Source organism: Peromyscus leucopus, chromosome 3 (genome assembly GCF_004664715.2).
Source record: "Peromyscus leucopus breed LL Stock chromosome 3, UCI_PerLeu_2.1, whole genome shotgun sequence".
NCBI classification, from domain to species: Eukaryota; Metazoa; Chordata; class Mammalia; order Rodentia; family Cricetidae; genus Peromyscus; species Peromyscus leucopus.
Genome location: NC_051065.1, coordinates 154,704,352 through 154,720,528, shown reverse-complemented (window position 1 = coordinate 154,720,528; position 16,177 = coordinate 154,704,352). Strand labels below are relative to the sequence as shown.

Below are 16,177 nucleotides of genomic sequence, written 5' to 3'. Positions count from 1 at the left end.
GGGAGAGTCCTTCTAATATATTTTCAGTCCCTTTCAGAAACTTAAAAAATTTTTTTATTTAACTTTATGTGCAGTGGTGTCAGATTCCCCTGGATATGGTTACAGACAGTTGTGAGTTACCATGTGGGTGCTGGGAACTGAACAAAGGTTCTCTGAAAGAGTAGCCAGTGGTCTTAACTGCTGAGCCATCTCTCTAGCCCCACCCTACCACCACCCCTGCCTCTTTTAGAGTTTCATCAAACTCTTTAGCTTCACACACACACTGCTCAAACAAAGATGAAATTTAAGACAATCAGTTATACACAGTCATACAACTCTCTAATCTTCCCTTGTCTTGTCCTGTCTAGTCTAGTCTAGTCTAGTCTAATCTGTGAATGTCCCTTAAAGGTCTGTTGACTGTCAGTAGGGTTCTATGTGAGATGTAAAGAATTAACATGCATAGTCCTAGTTTTCAAGGGGACAACTAGGTGTTTGCATTGCTTTTTTGCCTTTTAGCTAAGACTAAGTCTTGGGAGTGTTTTTGCAGTTTTCCTTTGTATCTCAATTACTTGACACCTGATTACCTGCATTGGTTTTGTTACCTTATGACATAGTGATAAGTCTGTGATATTCTGATGGGGCTTCACAGTCTAGGACATTAGGCAAGGCCCCGTTCTCTAGAGTGCCCATTCAACTTGCCTGTCTCTTTAGCCCTTCTCTGGACTTGTACTGCTCTGAATTTTAGTAATATATGATAATGTACTGCTCCCTACCTAGGCCTTTTCACTGCTGAGAATGGAGGCTAAGAGGCTGTACATTGATCAACTGAGCTCTTCAAGAGGAGGGCATCAGGACCTACAGTGAGTAAGTGACCAACTCTACCAGCTCTGAACAACTCGGCAGCTAATTCTACTGTGCTATACAGCTATTTTAATTTTCTAAGTGTATCAAGAAAAAAAATGGGAAGTAAAGCAAATGTACAGTGTTTCCGGACTGTAAGTAACATTAAATATTATTTAGTACAATGACCTCACCTAGAAAGTTTAATTTCCTTAAGGTCACACTGCTAACAGAATTTAACAGCAGAAACAGAACTAGGCTCTAAAACCCAAGCTTCTGACTTCTAGGAATGGATACAATCACACTGCTTCTTAAACTGCCTGTCTTCCCAACATCACTGTAAGGTCTTTGACAACAAGGTAGTAAACTGACTTTACTGTTAACAATTTAGGGATGTTTAAGGGATACTTAAGGAATTGGTAAAGTCTTTGTTATAAGAAAAGTAATGAAAAAGGCAGCTCAGATTTGCATACTACACCCCAAAATTTGTATAAACAGTATAAATACTTGTGTGTATCTATACATGTACATATGTAGAATGTAAGGAAAAGCACAAACACTTTTGGAGGAAGGGTGATCTGAGAAAATATCTTAGAATAGACAACAGGACTATGGCCACAGATAAGTCTATAAGGCTTCAAAGTGCTAACATTTAAACTACAAAAAAGTTTGAATTTTACCCGTAGATCAGATTCTTTTGTGTTTATGTATGGAGTCCAGAGGTCTATGCTGAGTATCTTCCTCATCCATTCCCCAATTTCTCTGTTTAAATATATGAGTATGGGTGCAGAAGCCAGAGGAGGATGTCCTGATGCATTACTCTCTATCTTATTCCTTTGAGACATACTCTCTTACTAAGAAAATGTGGAGTGATGCTAGCATCCAGTAAGTCCTAGCAATCCTGTTTCCATTAGAGAACTCAAGTTATGGATGCACATATGCCCACACACAGTTTTTTGAGACCTGTCTCAAAAAAAAAAAAAAAAAAAAAAAAGGTAAATAAGTTCTAGATTACTTAAGCTCTGAAATGTTCTCGTTGTGAAACGTTCTCGTTGTGAAACCATGAGAACACTTAACTTCCTACATTTCTGCTGCCTCATCAACAACAATGAAAAACAATCTATCAAGGCCAAGTAGAGAGCTGTCTAAGCACCTAAAATTACATGTGTTTGAACGTACTTCCTGCCACATCATAAACAAAGAATAAATGGCAGCTATCATTATGACTGTCCTTAGACACTATAAGGTACATTATCTATTAATTTCAAGTGTTATTTTAAGCAAAGATAACTATATTGCAATGTAAGTATTTTCATATTCCCTAATACATAAAATGACAAATAAACTGATATTACAGCAAGGAAGGCCACAGTAGTATATAATCAGTAAAAATTTATGGTGAAATTGTATTTACAGATATAGAAAAATGCTCATAGCAGTTTTAGTTGAAAAAACTCAACAGTGGGTAAGTTTTATTTAAAACATTAATAAAAATTGAATGAAAAATAACTTCAAAGTCGTACTCTGATACACAGTAAGTGTGAGGCCAGCTTGGATTACAAGAGAGATCTCCATCACCATAAAATAGCTCAGTGGGTACAGGTGCTTACTGCCAAGCTTGGAGATCTGAGTTCAATTCCCAGGACTCACATGACAGAAGGCGAGAATATGGCATGCACACACACTCTGTAATGTGCCCCTCCACACACATACAAATAAATAAACATGAAAAACAAAAGTGAGGAACTTTCAATAACCAACATACCAGGATAGTTCTAACCAAATTCCATGTTAATCATTAGGTCAAAGCCAAGCTTTGCACATTGGGTAAAAGTAAATAAGAATTCTTTTCTCTTTTCCTTCCTTCCTTCCTTCCTTCCTTCCTTCCTTCCTTCCTTCCTTCCTTCCTTCCTTCCTTCCTTCCTTCCTTCCTTCCCTCCCTCCTCCCTCCCTCCCTCCCTCCCTCCCTCCCTCTCTCTCTCTCTCTCTCTCTCTCTCTCTCTCTCTCTCTCTGAGACATAGTCTCACATTACACAGGCAGGCCTAAAAGATATTTGGTCTCAAACCCTACACAGTCAATTCCTGATCCTCTTGCCTCCCCCTACCAAGCACTGGAATTATAGGTGTATACTATTAGACCCATCTTGGAAAATTTTTTACATATCTACTTTAAAAACCAGACTGATCATTTTTCACGTCAGAGAGAGGAGAGAGGGAGAGAGAGAGAGAGAAAGAGAGAGAGAGAGAGAGAGAGAGAGAGAGAGAGAGAGAGAGAGAGAGAACATGCATATAATGCTTGTAAAAACAGCAAGTTAACAGAAATCTAACAACAGACTTACCCGTTCTGCAGCTGACTCCTCTCCGGGTACACACGCAGCAGCAGCAGCAGCAGCAGCACAAGCTATTTCCATCACAGAAGAGCTGGTAGGAGCATCAGTTGTAGATGAAGACCTGGGCCGACCTGACTGTATAACAGCAGCCACCTCCTGGCCAGATTTCCTGTTGATTTGGGGACTTCCCTTTGGGGCTTCTGACTTGCCCCGCCTACTATGCAAGCTTGTTCCTCTCTTCATCTTGGGTGGCACTCGGATTTGTTGCAGAACACGATTCAGAGCTGTGGGGTGGGTGGAGACACCATCAATCTCAGCACATGTGTTCTGGCTGTCCAGATCCACTTCAGGCTCTGGATCTGTCTGAATCTGCTGCACATCGTGTGGAGACACTGATGACCTCCTGCGCTGGTGCTGGAACAGATGCTTCAAGCCTTGGCCAATCACATTAATGTTCTCCAGAGCATTGTGGGTCATTTTAGATAACTTTTGTTCTGATTCTGTCTGCCTCCTGGCTTCTGCATCTTGGGATTTGCCTCCAGGATCAGGGTCCTCATATAACTGTTCACTGCCGGAAGGCTCCATCAGTAAGCTTAATAAGCTTATTTGCAAACTCAAAAAATTTTAAACACACCGAGACTGTCAAATTAGGTAGGCATTTGCTTCAACAGTGACTATGCATGCAGCTGTGAGATGGAGGCTTCATGCCTACCTAATGTTAAAAAAAAAAGAAAAAGAAAAAAGAAAAAAAAAAAAAAAGAAAGAAAACAACCTGTGTCATACAACCATGCAAAAATACAGAAACACTACAGTTAAAAGAAAAACATGCAGCTAGCCAAACAAACAAGTTACTACCATTAAGCAATCTTTAATCAGAAGATTAAAAGATAATTTTTCAGTTAATGGGTTATGGTATGTTCTAGAATAAGAAGCCCAGAACAAGGACACAGGAAATAAAAACAGCAATGTCGGGGTAGGGGTGGGGAGAATAATCCCTTACAAGCTTCAGTATATGAAGGATAGGGCCATCTTAGAATAGACACTATAATAGCAGCTGGCAGGACAACCAGCCATTGCTTAGAAAATCAAGAAAACAGACCATATAGTATGTTTAGTCTAGCTGAGGCAATTAAAATTTTTTAAAAATTTATAATCATAGCTAAATATCTACATGCTGAAATTCAGCAAATTCAGGTAACAGTGAGATATGAATATCCCAATCTATGTGAATTTTAATGAAAATTTGGAATCTCTTGCTACCTACCATCTATCCATATTCATCAAGCTCAATGGTAATTAGAGGTTGACAGGCTTGCTTTTTTGGGAGGACAAAACAAAAATCTTGTAAATGGAATTCTCTGCTGAAGTCAAAATAACCTTTCTGGCTCCAATAAATTAGTAGTCCAGACAAATCAGTCTTCAGAGAGAATAGAGCTTTGCTCAATACCAGCTGTCAAAAAGGGAGATTTGAACTGGGGGGCAGGGGCACACACCTGTAATTCTAGCACTCAGGAGACTAAGACAGGAAGATGGAGCATCAAAGGTCAATTACAGACAGCAAGTTCTAGGTCAGTCTGGACTATACAGTGACATCAATTCTTAAAAAAAAAAAAAGGCAGAAAAGAGATCCCTTTCTCAACTGTATTATTCTTGATAGATGCTTCCTATCTATATAAACTCAAAAACAAAGATATAGTACAGTTAACTAGGTACAATGGAAGAGCAGAGAAAAATTAAAGGTCAAAGGTTAAATAGTGACGATAAGCCAGTATTAAACACAGGAAAAGGAAGTTGAAACTAAGAGCATGATTGTCATGGCTACTGAAATTACATGCAAAGGGGAGGGGCAGATGGCCAGGGATCAGATCTCTTTTCTTTAATAAAAAGTGTTTTGTTTTTATTGAGTTTGTGCAAATATATAGAATTGTATAAATGCATAGAAGTTACTAGAGAGGACAAAACATGGTACTGGAGTTCTTGCATATTTTCTCTCAATTTCTGTTGCTGTTTAGAAGACTTTAAAACTCTACATTAAGAGAACCCTGAGCAATCTGCCACTGCCAGTTAAGTACCGAAAGTTCCTGTTCTGGGGTATGAATCCTGTTGCCACCAAGTGGCAAGGCAGAAGGCATAAATGAGCTCACTGTGAACATAGGCCACTGTGCTGAGGGACAGGGAACACAGATCCACTCACACTCCCTGATGACTATCCTCAGACCTTCACATCATAGGACATGGACGCTGGCACAGCGGCTCCAATGGTCCCTATTCTTTCAAACCTATTTCCTCATCTGCTGACTCTTAATGACTCAATAGAACAGAGTGACAGAGTTCAAAAATACTCATCTCTCCCCAGTATCTTTCTACTTTCTGAACACCATATGTTTCTTCGTTCCCAAAGGAGGCAACTGAGAGCAGCTGTTAAGAGTGGGGAGGCTCCTTGTCCTCCACTGAAATTCTTTGTGGTCTATATGGCCACCTATCCCTTTCCTAATTGTACGTTTGCATTAGTTTGTTGTTCTTCCTTTGGGACCAAAAAGAGAAAAACTCTTATTGTCTTAGATTTAGTGCAGTTTTCTTGGGCTCTTTGTGGGCAAAACTTTTGCCAACAGTATACATATTTAATTAGCCTGACTTTCCCTCATGTGTTTGCCTGGCAGACTAATAGTTACTGAATTGTATTAATCTCAGAGAAAAAGGGCTGCGTGACCAAGATATGAGCACTGGCTACAGGCTACATCTGTCAATCTCTACTCCACTGGGATGCTGAGATGGAGAATATGGGAGGATGTTATAGCAAGGCTGACAGTTACCAGGTGGTTTGTGATTTTCCTTATTTATACTGTATTAGTCAAACTGTGCAATTGACCTGGTTATTGTTGTAAGAAAAATAAAGCAATTTATCCCATGAGATTAAAAGATACCATGAATAAAATAATGTTAGTAAGGTAAGTGAGAAACTAAATGAACTGCTTATCTCACACATTAAGGTATTAGGAGTCGTCTACTCAGCACACTTTTCTTTGGGCAGTATTGGAACTAACCAACTGACCACCTGTCTGCTTCCTATCTAAAACATTTGGAGAATATGGTACATTTTAAATATCAGCTAACTTCATCTGAGATTTCACTAGTATTTGTACATTGTCTATTTTTTAAAAAATTGAAATGACTGATTACAAAGAGATTCTAGCAATCCTAGGGAAACCTGCAGCAGGGTACCGATTTTCCAAGCCAAGGTTCTTGCTCACAGCTGTAAAGACGAGGGATGCATCCTAGTATTTCTAACAGCAAGACTTATCTTAATTACACTAGTTAGCACAGGCCCATGGAACATACAGCCCTAAATACACCCAAGCTGAGTTTTAAGCAGTAAGTTGTGATTATCCACTTCTGATAGAAGATGTAACCTGGTAAGGGGTACAGCTACCATTTGCTGTGACATCACACAAATAGAACATGGTCAGAATTGTGATGGCTCCTCCAGTATCTATACAGAAGATCTCTAAGGTCCTTGGTTGAGGTATGCCAAATACTAATGAAGATCAAGTGTTACAGCAAAATAATCAATGACAATAATACTGTCATAACTCTGCAAATACTGATAGTAAGAATGTTAGCACTCATGGAACTCAGTAATCTCAAAAGATGGCCTGCCTTTTTCTTCCCTAAGATAGTCATCCTAGAATAAGTGTAACTGTTGATCAGTTTATAAAGAAACTCAAAGTTACATTTAGATCCCTGGCTTGCCATATATAAGGCTCCACTATGAAGCTAACTGTACTATAGTAAGAGAGGGACTTGGCTTTTCTTTCACTTATTATCTCTAAAGTGTCACATTCTTATAGTAAAGGGGACAAGGTAGAGAAAAAGAAAGAGGAACAAAATGCCATGACAAGAGATATGAAATATGGGCAAAGAATAGCAAGAAGCAGCCAAGTACACACCACACATTTCTGGTTAGTTCATTCAATTCTCAGAATTTCCCACAATTCATTTTTCTACCACAGTTTTGCTTAAGACATAATAGATGGTAAGTACACACGCAGGAAGCAAGTTGCTTTGAATTAATATTAGAAATAAAATGGAAAATTGCTTTTTAAAATCCAACAAATGTTTAAAAGGGCACTCCACAAAACCATCCTCAATTATACACAAATTATTTCCGTTTTGTTCCTTTTTCTTGTTAACGTTTTTGTTCTTATGCTTGGCAGTGAGCCAAGTTCCTTTCACAGGTCATGAAGACTTGGATACTTGCCTTCACTGCTCGTCCTCAAGCACATCCAGGGGGCACAGTTGTCCTTTTAGGAAAAGCTGAAAAATAAGCATAAAACAGAAGTGAAACTTAGCCTGGAGCTCACCTATTCCAGACACACAGGGAAGGCTAACGGTATACAAAATATTCCAATTCTATGTTCTACCAGTAGAAGGGGTAAAGTCATTTTTTAGGTTTTTGTCAGCATTTTCTAATTTTTTTAAAAATGTAAAAAATAAAAATTGTAGTCAAGAAAGAAAATATATTAGAAAAAATACAAAAAATATTTGCATTGAAAAAAGAGAATGGAGGCTGAAGGGATGGCTTAGCAGTTAAGAGCACTGACACTCTTCCAGAGGTCCTGAGTTCAATTCCCAGCAATCACATCTGTAGTGGGATCTGATGCCCTCTTCTGGCATGCAGATAGAGCACTCATACATAAAATAAATTATAAAAAAAGAAAAAGAAAAAAGAAAAAAGAGAACATGCCAAAGTGTAGTGGTACATGCCTTCATTCTTAGCACTTCAGAAGCAGAGACAGTCAATTTCTGGCCAATCTGATATGCACTGAAGGTCTCAGGGTAGGCAGAGTCACATAATGAGACTGTGTCAGGGGCAGGGTGGGGGTGTCACAGAGTTACAATAAATATTTTGGCATGACTGTACTGAATAACAAACAGATACTGTATCAGTTGTAGTCTTGAACTCACATGAAATTTAAAAAGAGGCACAAGAAAACACAATTCCATAAACATTTTCTCAAGTACTTCTGTTTGCAAATGTCTGCAAGCTTTCATTGAAAGGCATTCCAAAGCCAGGCAGAGTGGCCTAATACTTATGACCCTAACACATATGACCCCAAGATCATAGACTCAGGCTTCCCTGGGACACCTAGCAAACTCCAGGCCATACTGGGCTACATAGTGAGATCCTACCTCAAAACTTGGGAGTGAGGAGAAAGGAAGGAAAAAATGGAGGGAATTAAAAAATCTATTTACTATGTACAACTGAGAAATGTAATGCATCAAAACTGAAAATTTCCTGGAAAACTAGCTTTTAACAGCCATCACTAGAGACACAATTTAATTACAGAAGCATCATAGGAATATCTGTTATATACTCAGCATTATAGAGACGAAATACAAATTTACTCTCAGAGAACTCACCTAGGAAGAAAACAAGATTTGTATACTTGGAAGCTGAAAACAGTACACATCATCAAGTGAGAGCTAAACTAGGAGCAGAAAAGACTGTTCGGTTGGTAAAGCATGAGAACCTAAGTGTGATCCCAGAACCCACATGAAAAGCCAGGGGTGACACACCTACACTTGCACCCCAGAACCACTAGGAAGGCGGAGATGAGTGGATCCTTGTGGTTTGCTGGCCAGCCAGGCAAACTGGTGAGTTACAGACCAGTGAGAAAGCCTGTCTTAAAAAAAAAAAAAAAAAAAAAAAAAAAAAAAAAGTGGATGGCACCTGACTCCTGGCCTCTGACCTCCACAGCACATGCACACCCACCCACAGGAACATGAATATGCATGTACTGCACATGCACATACACAGAGCTAGGCTGGAATCATGATTACAGATAGTCACCATTAGAAATCAGATCAAAATCAATCCTTCTTCCTTTAAAATGTTTGTCAGACATCTGTCACAGCAACAGACAGTGACTTGTACACATAGTAGACAAAAAATTGAACTCCCAACTCTTTCTCTTGATTCCTTTGGAATCCCTTTCCATAAAGTTCTCAGTAAAGATCCTATTATGACCAGTGTTTCTTAGTCACAGCTGTATTTACACTGTCAACATTCTTCCCTTTCAGAAGAAAATTAAAAATCAGTTTTTTAAACTCCTTGTAGTTTTTTATAATGACAGAGACTTCTCCTATATTTTAATATAAGCCTATTTTACCCTGAATAATTACCTGGCTTAGCAAGGTTTATACAAGACAGGTGACAAAGGAAAAATAAAGTTTGTAGTTGTAAACTACTGGGTTAGGCTGAGAAAACTGTAAAGAAGTACTTAAAAAACAAAACGAGCATGGTTCATCGATCTTTCAGGTCCAGAGGAATAGCTATACCCATGATTTACCATCAAAGAGACAGAAAACGGAATCCTGTTTGTTATGCTACTATTAAAACTAAATGTGTACTGTATTACATGTACATAGAGTATTTTATTCCTGAATGAGTGACAGGTGACTAGTAATCCCATTAGTCCAACAGGATAAACACTACACTGGTACAAAGAAAAAATAGAATTTAAAGATACAAACCCCCAAAAGGGGAGAAAGCAGGAACACAGAATAGGTGTAACACATGAAAAGCAAAAGTAGACCCAAATATATCAGTAATTATATTAAATATGAGAGTACTAAAAGACACAAAATATTAATGAAAAAAATAACTTTGGTACTTACAAAACACACATGTAAAATAGGACAATACAAAATAAAAAGTAAAAACTACAGAAGAGACATAAAAACAAACTAGGATACATTACCTCACAGCAGTAGTCTACTGAAAGTCTGAAACCTACTTGTGGATACCTGCTAGTCATAGAAAAACAAAGGGGACAGTACTGTTTAGTCCTGTGATGACTACATCCCCAGATACAGGCTCTGGTACCTGAACATCACAGAACTCTCCTGGCCCTCTACTACCAACACCAATCTAAATACAAGTAACAATAGAACACAACTAGGAAGCTGGAAAATAAAGGCATTCTGAGAACAGGCTCAAAAAAAATGAGAGTCAAGCAGACACAAAGGGAACAAAGATTACTAAGAAAAAAAATTGAAGCCTTTGGTTACCATGGCAACGATGAATGTCAACTTCGTAACCCACAGCAAAAATAAACACCAAACATAGCCAAATTCTAAATAGATCGCCACTCTAAACAAACCCCCATTCTAAACTACTAGCAGACAGGAACCTGTGGTCAAATATATCCAGTATTTTCCTTAGTATTTATTATATAAAACACATACTCCTTTGAACAAAAATTTGAACAAATATACTAAAGGCAGCAATAAAATAAACACATCCTGTAGAGACAACATAATCATCAAGGCCAGACTCATGACATACATTTTGGAACAGCCAGAAAATTTAAAGCAGGGCTCAATAATTCAGTAAAGGCTCCAATGGAAAAGGTAGATGGCAATGTGAGACAGGGAATTTTTACAAAGAAATGAAAATCATAAAGAACCAAATGCAAGTGCTAGAATAGAAAACACAGTGCCAAAGAACAATGCCCTTTGTTGTTGTTGGGTTTTTGTTTTTGGTTTTTTGAGAAAGGGTTTCTCTGGGTAGCCCTGGCTGTCCTCTAACTCACAGAGATCCACCTGCCTCTGCCTCTCAAATGCTGGGATTAAAGGCGTGCGCCACCACTGCTTGGCTAAAGAACAATGCCCTAACAGGCACTTACACAAATACTGAAACAGCATACTTCAAATCACTGAAAAAAGAAACAATACACCTGAGGATGGCAGAAATTAACCTGAACTAAAATATAAAGAAGGAAGAAAGTGAGTTCTCCTTACTTCAAAAGCATCCAAAAACTGTGGGGAATACCAAAGCACATTACACATTTCTTCTTCCATTGTTCTCCTGTAAGCAGATAAAGAGGCATTTTGTCTATTTGTTTATGTGGATAGGTACCAATGTTCTGCTATGTGCCATGCTTTCCCTTTTTAAACTGCTCTCTTTGCTTTGGCTTCTCATCAGTTCACGATATGCTTATGCTTGTTTTGAGGGAATTGTCCTTTGTTGTTTTCACACATTCTTATCTGTGGTTGGTGTCTTGTAGTTTTTTAACCTAATGAATCACATTAGGGCTGTTTATAGTAGCACAGTGAGAGCTTGATACAGGAAGATGGGCAACTTACCAATAGCTACAGCACTGAACCTTCATGAACTATTAATTCTATATAAATCCCCCCCTTCCATGATACAGTGTTGACAGGCTAGATCTTGTACAGGTAGTCACAACTGCTGTAGGTTCAAAAGTACATCAGCCATGCAATAGCATGCCCAGAAGTCAGTATTCCACACCTTCCCCTCCTTTTCTTTGGCTCTTACATTTTTCTCCACCCTTCTTCCATAATGTTCTCTGAGCCATAGAGTTGTAAATACAGATGTCCCATTTGTGACTGGGCATTGAACAGTAATTTATTCTCTGTCGTTTAGCCAGTTGTGAGTCTCACCAGCACCTCTGCAAAAGAAGCTTTTCTGACCAAAGCTGACAGCAGCACTAGCGAATGGGCACAGTTTTTAGAGGGCAATTTGACAGAAACATCATGTTATTTAGGAAAACAACAGCAGGAGCTTCCTCTCTAGGGATTAGAATCATTCCAGCTATAGGTTTTTGATTAAGTTTACAGTAGCAGAGAATGACCTTGCAACAATGAACTCATCTTGCCTGGCTGGACAGTACTGTTGTACACAGGCTCCACACCTGAGGAAGACTTTCACCTACAATTCTCCCCAGTGCACCTTTCAACACTATGAGGGTTAGCCAGCAGGGAAGAAGTTTCTATCCTAGTTGCAACTTGGTTTGTCCTGAAATCAAGGAATGTGATAAGTCAGGCTTAGGTCTCTCTCTGTGTGTGTATACCAGTAATTGAACATACGAAAAAAATGAGAGAGAAATATTTAGACAAAAGTAGAGGTAATCTGTAAATATCTCCCTGACTGTAGATAATTCCACAACTACCTAAAGATTACTCTTTCATTCCCATGAGTAGTTACATCCCAAGATAGAGGGAAGACACCAGCTTTCCTTATCGAGTCTGTTGTGAGATATTCATATATTATGTGAAGATGTATTGCTGTGATTGGTGTAGTAAAAGGCTGAATGGCCAATAGCTAGGCAGGAGAGTATAGGTGGGGCTTCCAGGCAGAGAGAGAACCCTGGGAAGAAGAAAGGCAGAGTAGACAGCCAGATGCAAAGGAAGCAGGATGGGCAGTATGGCGATGAGGTGACAAGTTACAGAAGAATGTATATTAAAAAATATGAGTTAAATTCCAGTTATAAAAACTAGTTAGGAACAAGTCTAAGCTAAGGCTGAGCTTTCATAATTAGTAAGTCTCCATGTCATTATTTGCAGGCTGGCTGTCCTGATGAGAAAGTACTACTACAAGAGTCTATAATCTTCAAATACTTTTAAAAATAAAGATAAATAAATACCATCATTAAAGTATACATCCTATATATTTTCAAAACCAATAGCCAGACGTGGTGGCTACTGTGTAATAATTTCTTCTGAGATAAAATATATCATCTCGGATGCTTCTTAAGGCACAGGATGTGCTAAAGAAAGTAAAGCATTCTATCCTGCAGGGAAGCTCATTAAGCTCAGGATGTAAATAACTCACAAGTTTCAGGAAGTTCCTGTAACTGACAACATTTTCTAGGTACCATCTTACATACATACATACATGCATGCATGCACGCACGCACATAGTAAGAACTGCTGACAGATACTCTCAGACAAGAGATAAGCTGCCTGAAGAAACATCTGTTGAACTGCCTGCAAGGTGTGCAGTGCACTTCAGGTTTCCAACTTCTGTGAACCATCACTCACACTGGGTGGGTTTTGGTAATGTAGGTGTCTTTGAATCATTTCTTCTCCTATAAGCAACCCGTCACCCATACTTTTCCTGTAATTAATTCCAATAAAGTCACTGGTTTACCAAGTTGGACTTTGGTAGTACCCTCACTTTGGTCAGGGGTAAGAAGATATTTGTTCACATCGCCCCAGGAACAGTATCATCCAACAGTAGTGAGTATCTAATTCCAGCACTCAGGACGCATATGCAGGAGGACTGTAAATTTGAAGCCAGCCCGGACACATTTATATCAACAAAAGGGAGGTTGTAAACTCTCCGTGTGAAAACTGAGGCAGCAATTGCTAACCTCAACCTTCACAGTTACAGATTAGAGGGCACTCTGGCAAGGACTGTAATGACATCAGGAGTCATCCCACAGAAATGTCCCAAAGGAGTCTTAGTATCTATGAAGGCAGAAGTCCTGAAATACTAAAGGAAATATAACCCTAAAATTCTGCCTAGTATCTTCTTATGTAGAAAAACAACAAACAGCTTTCAGGAGAAGGAAGCACAGAAAATTGAAAGTCAGAACCTCCCAAACATGTGTGTGCAGAAGGCAGCCAGTGGTGGGTGGTGGAAGTCTTCTGGCTTTCTTCTCAAACTAAGAATTCATTTCTATTAAGATTGACCCTGTAGTAATAGTCACTTCTCTATTCTTTTTTGGAATTTTTTTTTTTACAAGTATCTATCTATTGTGGGAGGGGCACACAGAAACATACACACATACATCACGGCTTAAGTGTAGAGAACAGAGGACAACTTGGGAGGAGGTCAGTTCTCTCCTTCCATCATGTGGGTCCTGGGGACTGAACTCAAATCCTCAAGATTGGCAGCAAGTGTCTTTACCCTCTGACCCATCACTGGCCCTAATTTGCAATTTTTAGTAACTTTCAGTAGCAGAGGAATAAAATAGCAGGATTACTAACTAAAGGCAAATGCTGTGAAAACCTGGAAATCAGGAGGAGGATAATCTTGGTGGTACAGTGCTAGTCTAGCATTACCAACGTCTTAGGTTTAATATCTGGGTTTGTTTTCATTAATAAGACCTTTTAAGATTCATGCTACATTTTTATGTTTAAAAGCTTGAAGAAATTTATCCTTTACAAGGCCAGTTCAAGTTTTCTGCATCAATAAGCACTCATCATTTGTTTTCTGAAAAGCAGGAGAGGTAGGGCCCTGGTAGCAGAGGTCTATAATCTCAAGCACTCAGGAGGCTATTAGGAAGACTGAGAGTCTGAGGCCAGCCTGGACTAGAGTAAAATTCTCAAAAATACAGTGTTGTAGAAAAATCTTTTTGTACACTGTGAAGAAGTGTCACTCGTTTAATTAAGAGCTGAATGGCCAATGGCTAGACAAGATTTCCAGGCACAGGATGCTAGGAAGAAGGGCAGAGTCGCCAGCCAGCCAGAGAGGAAGAGGCATGGGCAGTATAGAGTAAAGGTAATAAAGCCACGAGACAAAAAGTAGATTGATAAAAATGGGTTAATTTAAGTTGTAAGAGCTAGTTAGTAAGCCTAAGATATCAGCCAAGCTCTCATAATTAATAAGAAGTCTCAGTGTGGTTATTTAGGCGCTGGCAGGTGGGACAGAAAAATCCACCTACAAGACAGGGAGAGAAGGTGGGAGAGAATACTCATAATAAACACATGGCAATTTAGCATGCCTTCAAGCATGCTGAATTTTGATGAACCACCAAAGCTAACTGATCTAGTTCTAGATGAGCATAAAGGTATAGTACTTAAACAGCCATGCTGTTCAGACCTTAAGGACATTTCAAGCTTATGTATCCCCAGCATTGAAGGTCATCTGAGATGATTTCAATGGTGACACAATCTGTATGCTTTGCAACACTGAAAATTTACTCCACAGTTCTACTCAAAGTCATACTTTCTGTGCTTGTATCTTTTTTAGGGGTGCAGCCAAACCTCTGCCCACTCTAGTCATTCACTTTCAGATCTTTCTCTTGATTTTGCAAGATCTGAGAAGCTGAGAAGTAAATCTGAAGTCAGCCTGAGCCACATTCATATTAACAAAGAGGAAGTAAACTTTCACTGTGAAAACTGAGGCAGCATTTGCTAACCTCAACCTCCTCAACTGCAGATTAGAGAGCACTATGGCAAGGACCGTAATGACATCAGGAGTCTCCTACAGAAATGTCCTCAAAGAGTATCTGTGAGGGCAGTCCTGTGTACACTCTCTCCACTTCCCTGGCCACCTTCTTCCTTCCAACAACTGCCCAAACTCCAATCCTACGAAATCCAACTTTCCATCTATTCCCTTACTAAATTCTTGCAGCTGAAAATGACAAAAGAAAAAAAACCCAAAAAACAAAACAAGAAACCTCACAGATCTGTGCTGACCAATGACAATTTACACCCATGATCCTAACAGAATGAGCACTTCTGTTCTCTAATCCTCCTGCTGCTTGTCTCCAGTCCATTCTCATTCTCTCATTTCTCTCTCTCATTTCTCTCTCTCATTTCTCTCTCTCTCTCTCTCTCTCTCTCTCTCTCTCTCTCTCTCTCTCTCTCTCTCTCTCTCTCTCTCTCTCTGTTTTTTTGAGACAGGGTTTCTCTGTGTAGCTTTGGAGCCTTTCCTGAAACTTGCTCTGTAGACCAGGCTGGCCTTCATTCTCACAGAGATCCGCCTGCCTCTGCCTTCCGAGTGCTGGGATTAAAGGCGTGCGCCACCACCGCCTGGCTCCATTCACTCTCTTGACCCTCAGGAATATTTCACTCCCTCTCCTCAAACTTCTTCTCATTCTTCCATTCAACATTGTGTCACTGAAAAAGGAGCTAGCAGACAGACAGACCCTGGGCCACCAAAAGGAGACAAAACTATTTTTCATCCCACAGCACTGCTGGCAATAATGACTGAGGAAATGCACACATGGAAAGAAAGCACTTGATCCCCATCTTGGCACAAAGCAAACCAACTCTCAAGAAGTGTGCTTCTGCCATCACTTTTACTATAACTAAACCATTGTGAAGTAACTTTAACAAGTTAACACTTAACAATGACTTATCTTAATGCATTTAATTATATAGCATACTATACATTCTTACATATATTAATGATAAAAATACATATATCTGTGGCTACATATGTATGTGAGTACATTATGTGTGTGTGTGTCCATTAGGAAAGATTACATTTA

The 16,177-nt window shown here is 39.2% G+C and overlaps 1 protein-coding gene across 2 annotated transcripts in view; it reads right to left on the bottom strand.

Moving 5' to 3' along the window:
* Tmcc1 (transmembrane and coiled-coil domain family 1) overlaps nt 1-16,177 on the bottom strand; it is a 172,587-nt gene that overhangs the window by 119,876 nt on the left and 36,534 nt on the right. Inside the window, exons 2-3 of one of the 2 annotated variants that reach the window (XM_028864014.1) lie at nt 7,408-7,463; nt 3,159-3,861 (exon numbers count right to left, since the gene is read on the bottom strand). In XM_028864014.1, coding sequence (XP_028719847.1) covers nt 3,159-3,734 — 576 coding nt within the window. In that variant the 5' untranslated portion in view covers nt 3,735-3,861; nt 7,408-7,463. Of the gene's footprint in view, nt 1-3,158; nt 3,862-7,407; nt 7,464-16,177 lie in introns of those variants that run through there. The other variant, XM_028864013.2, reaches the window with a different exon arrangement.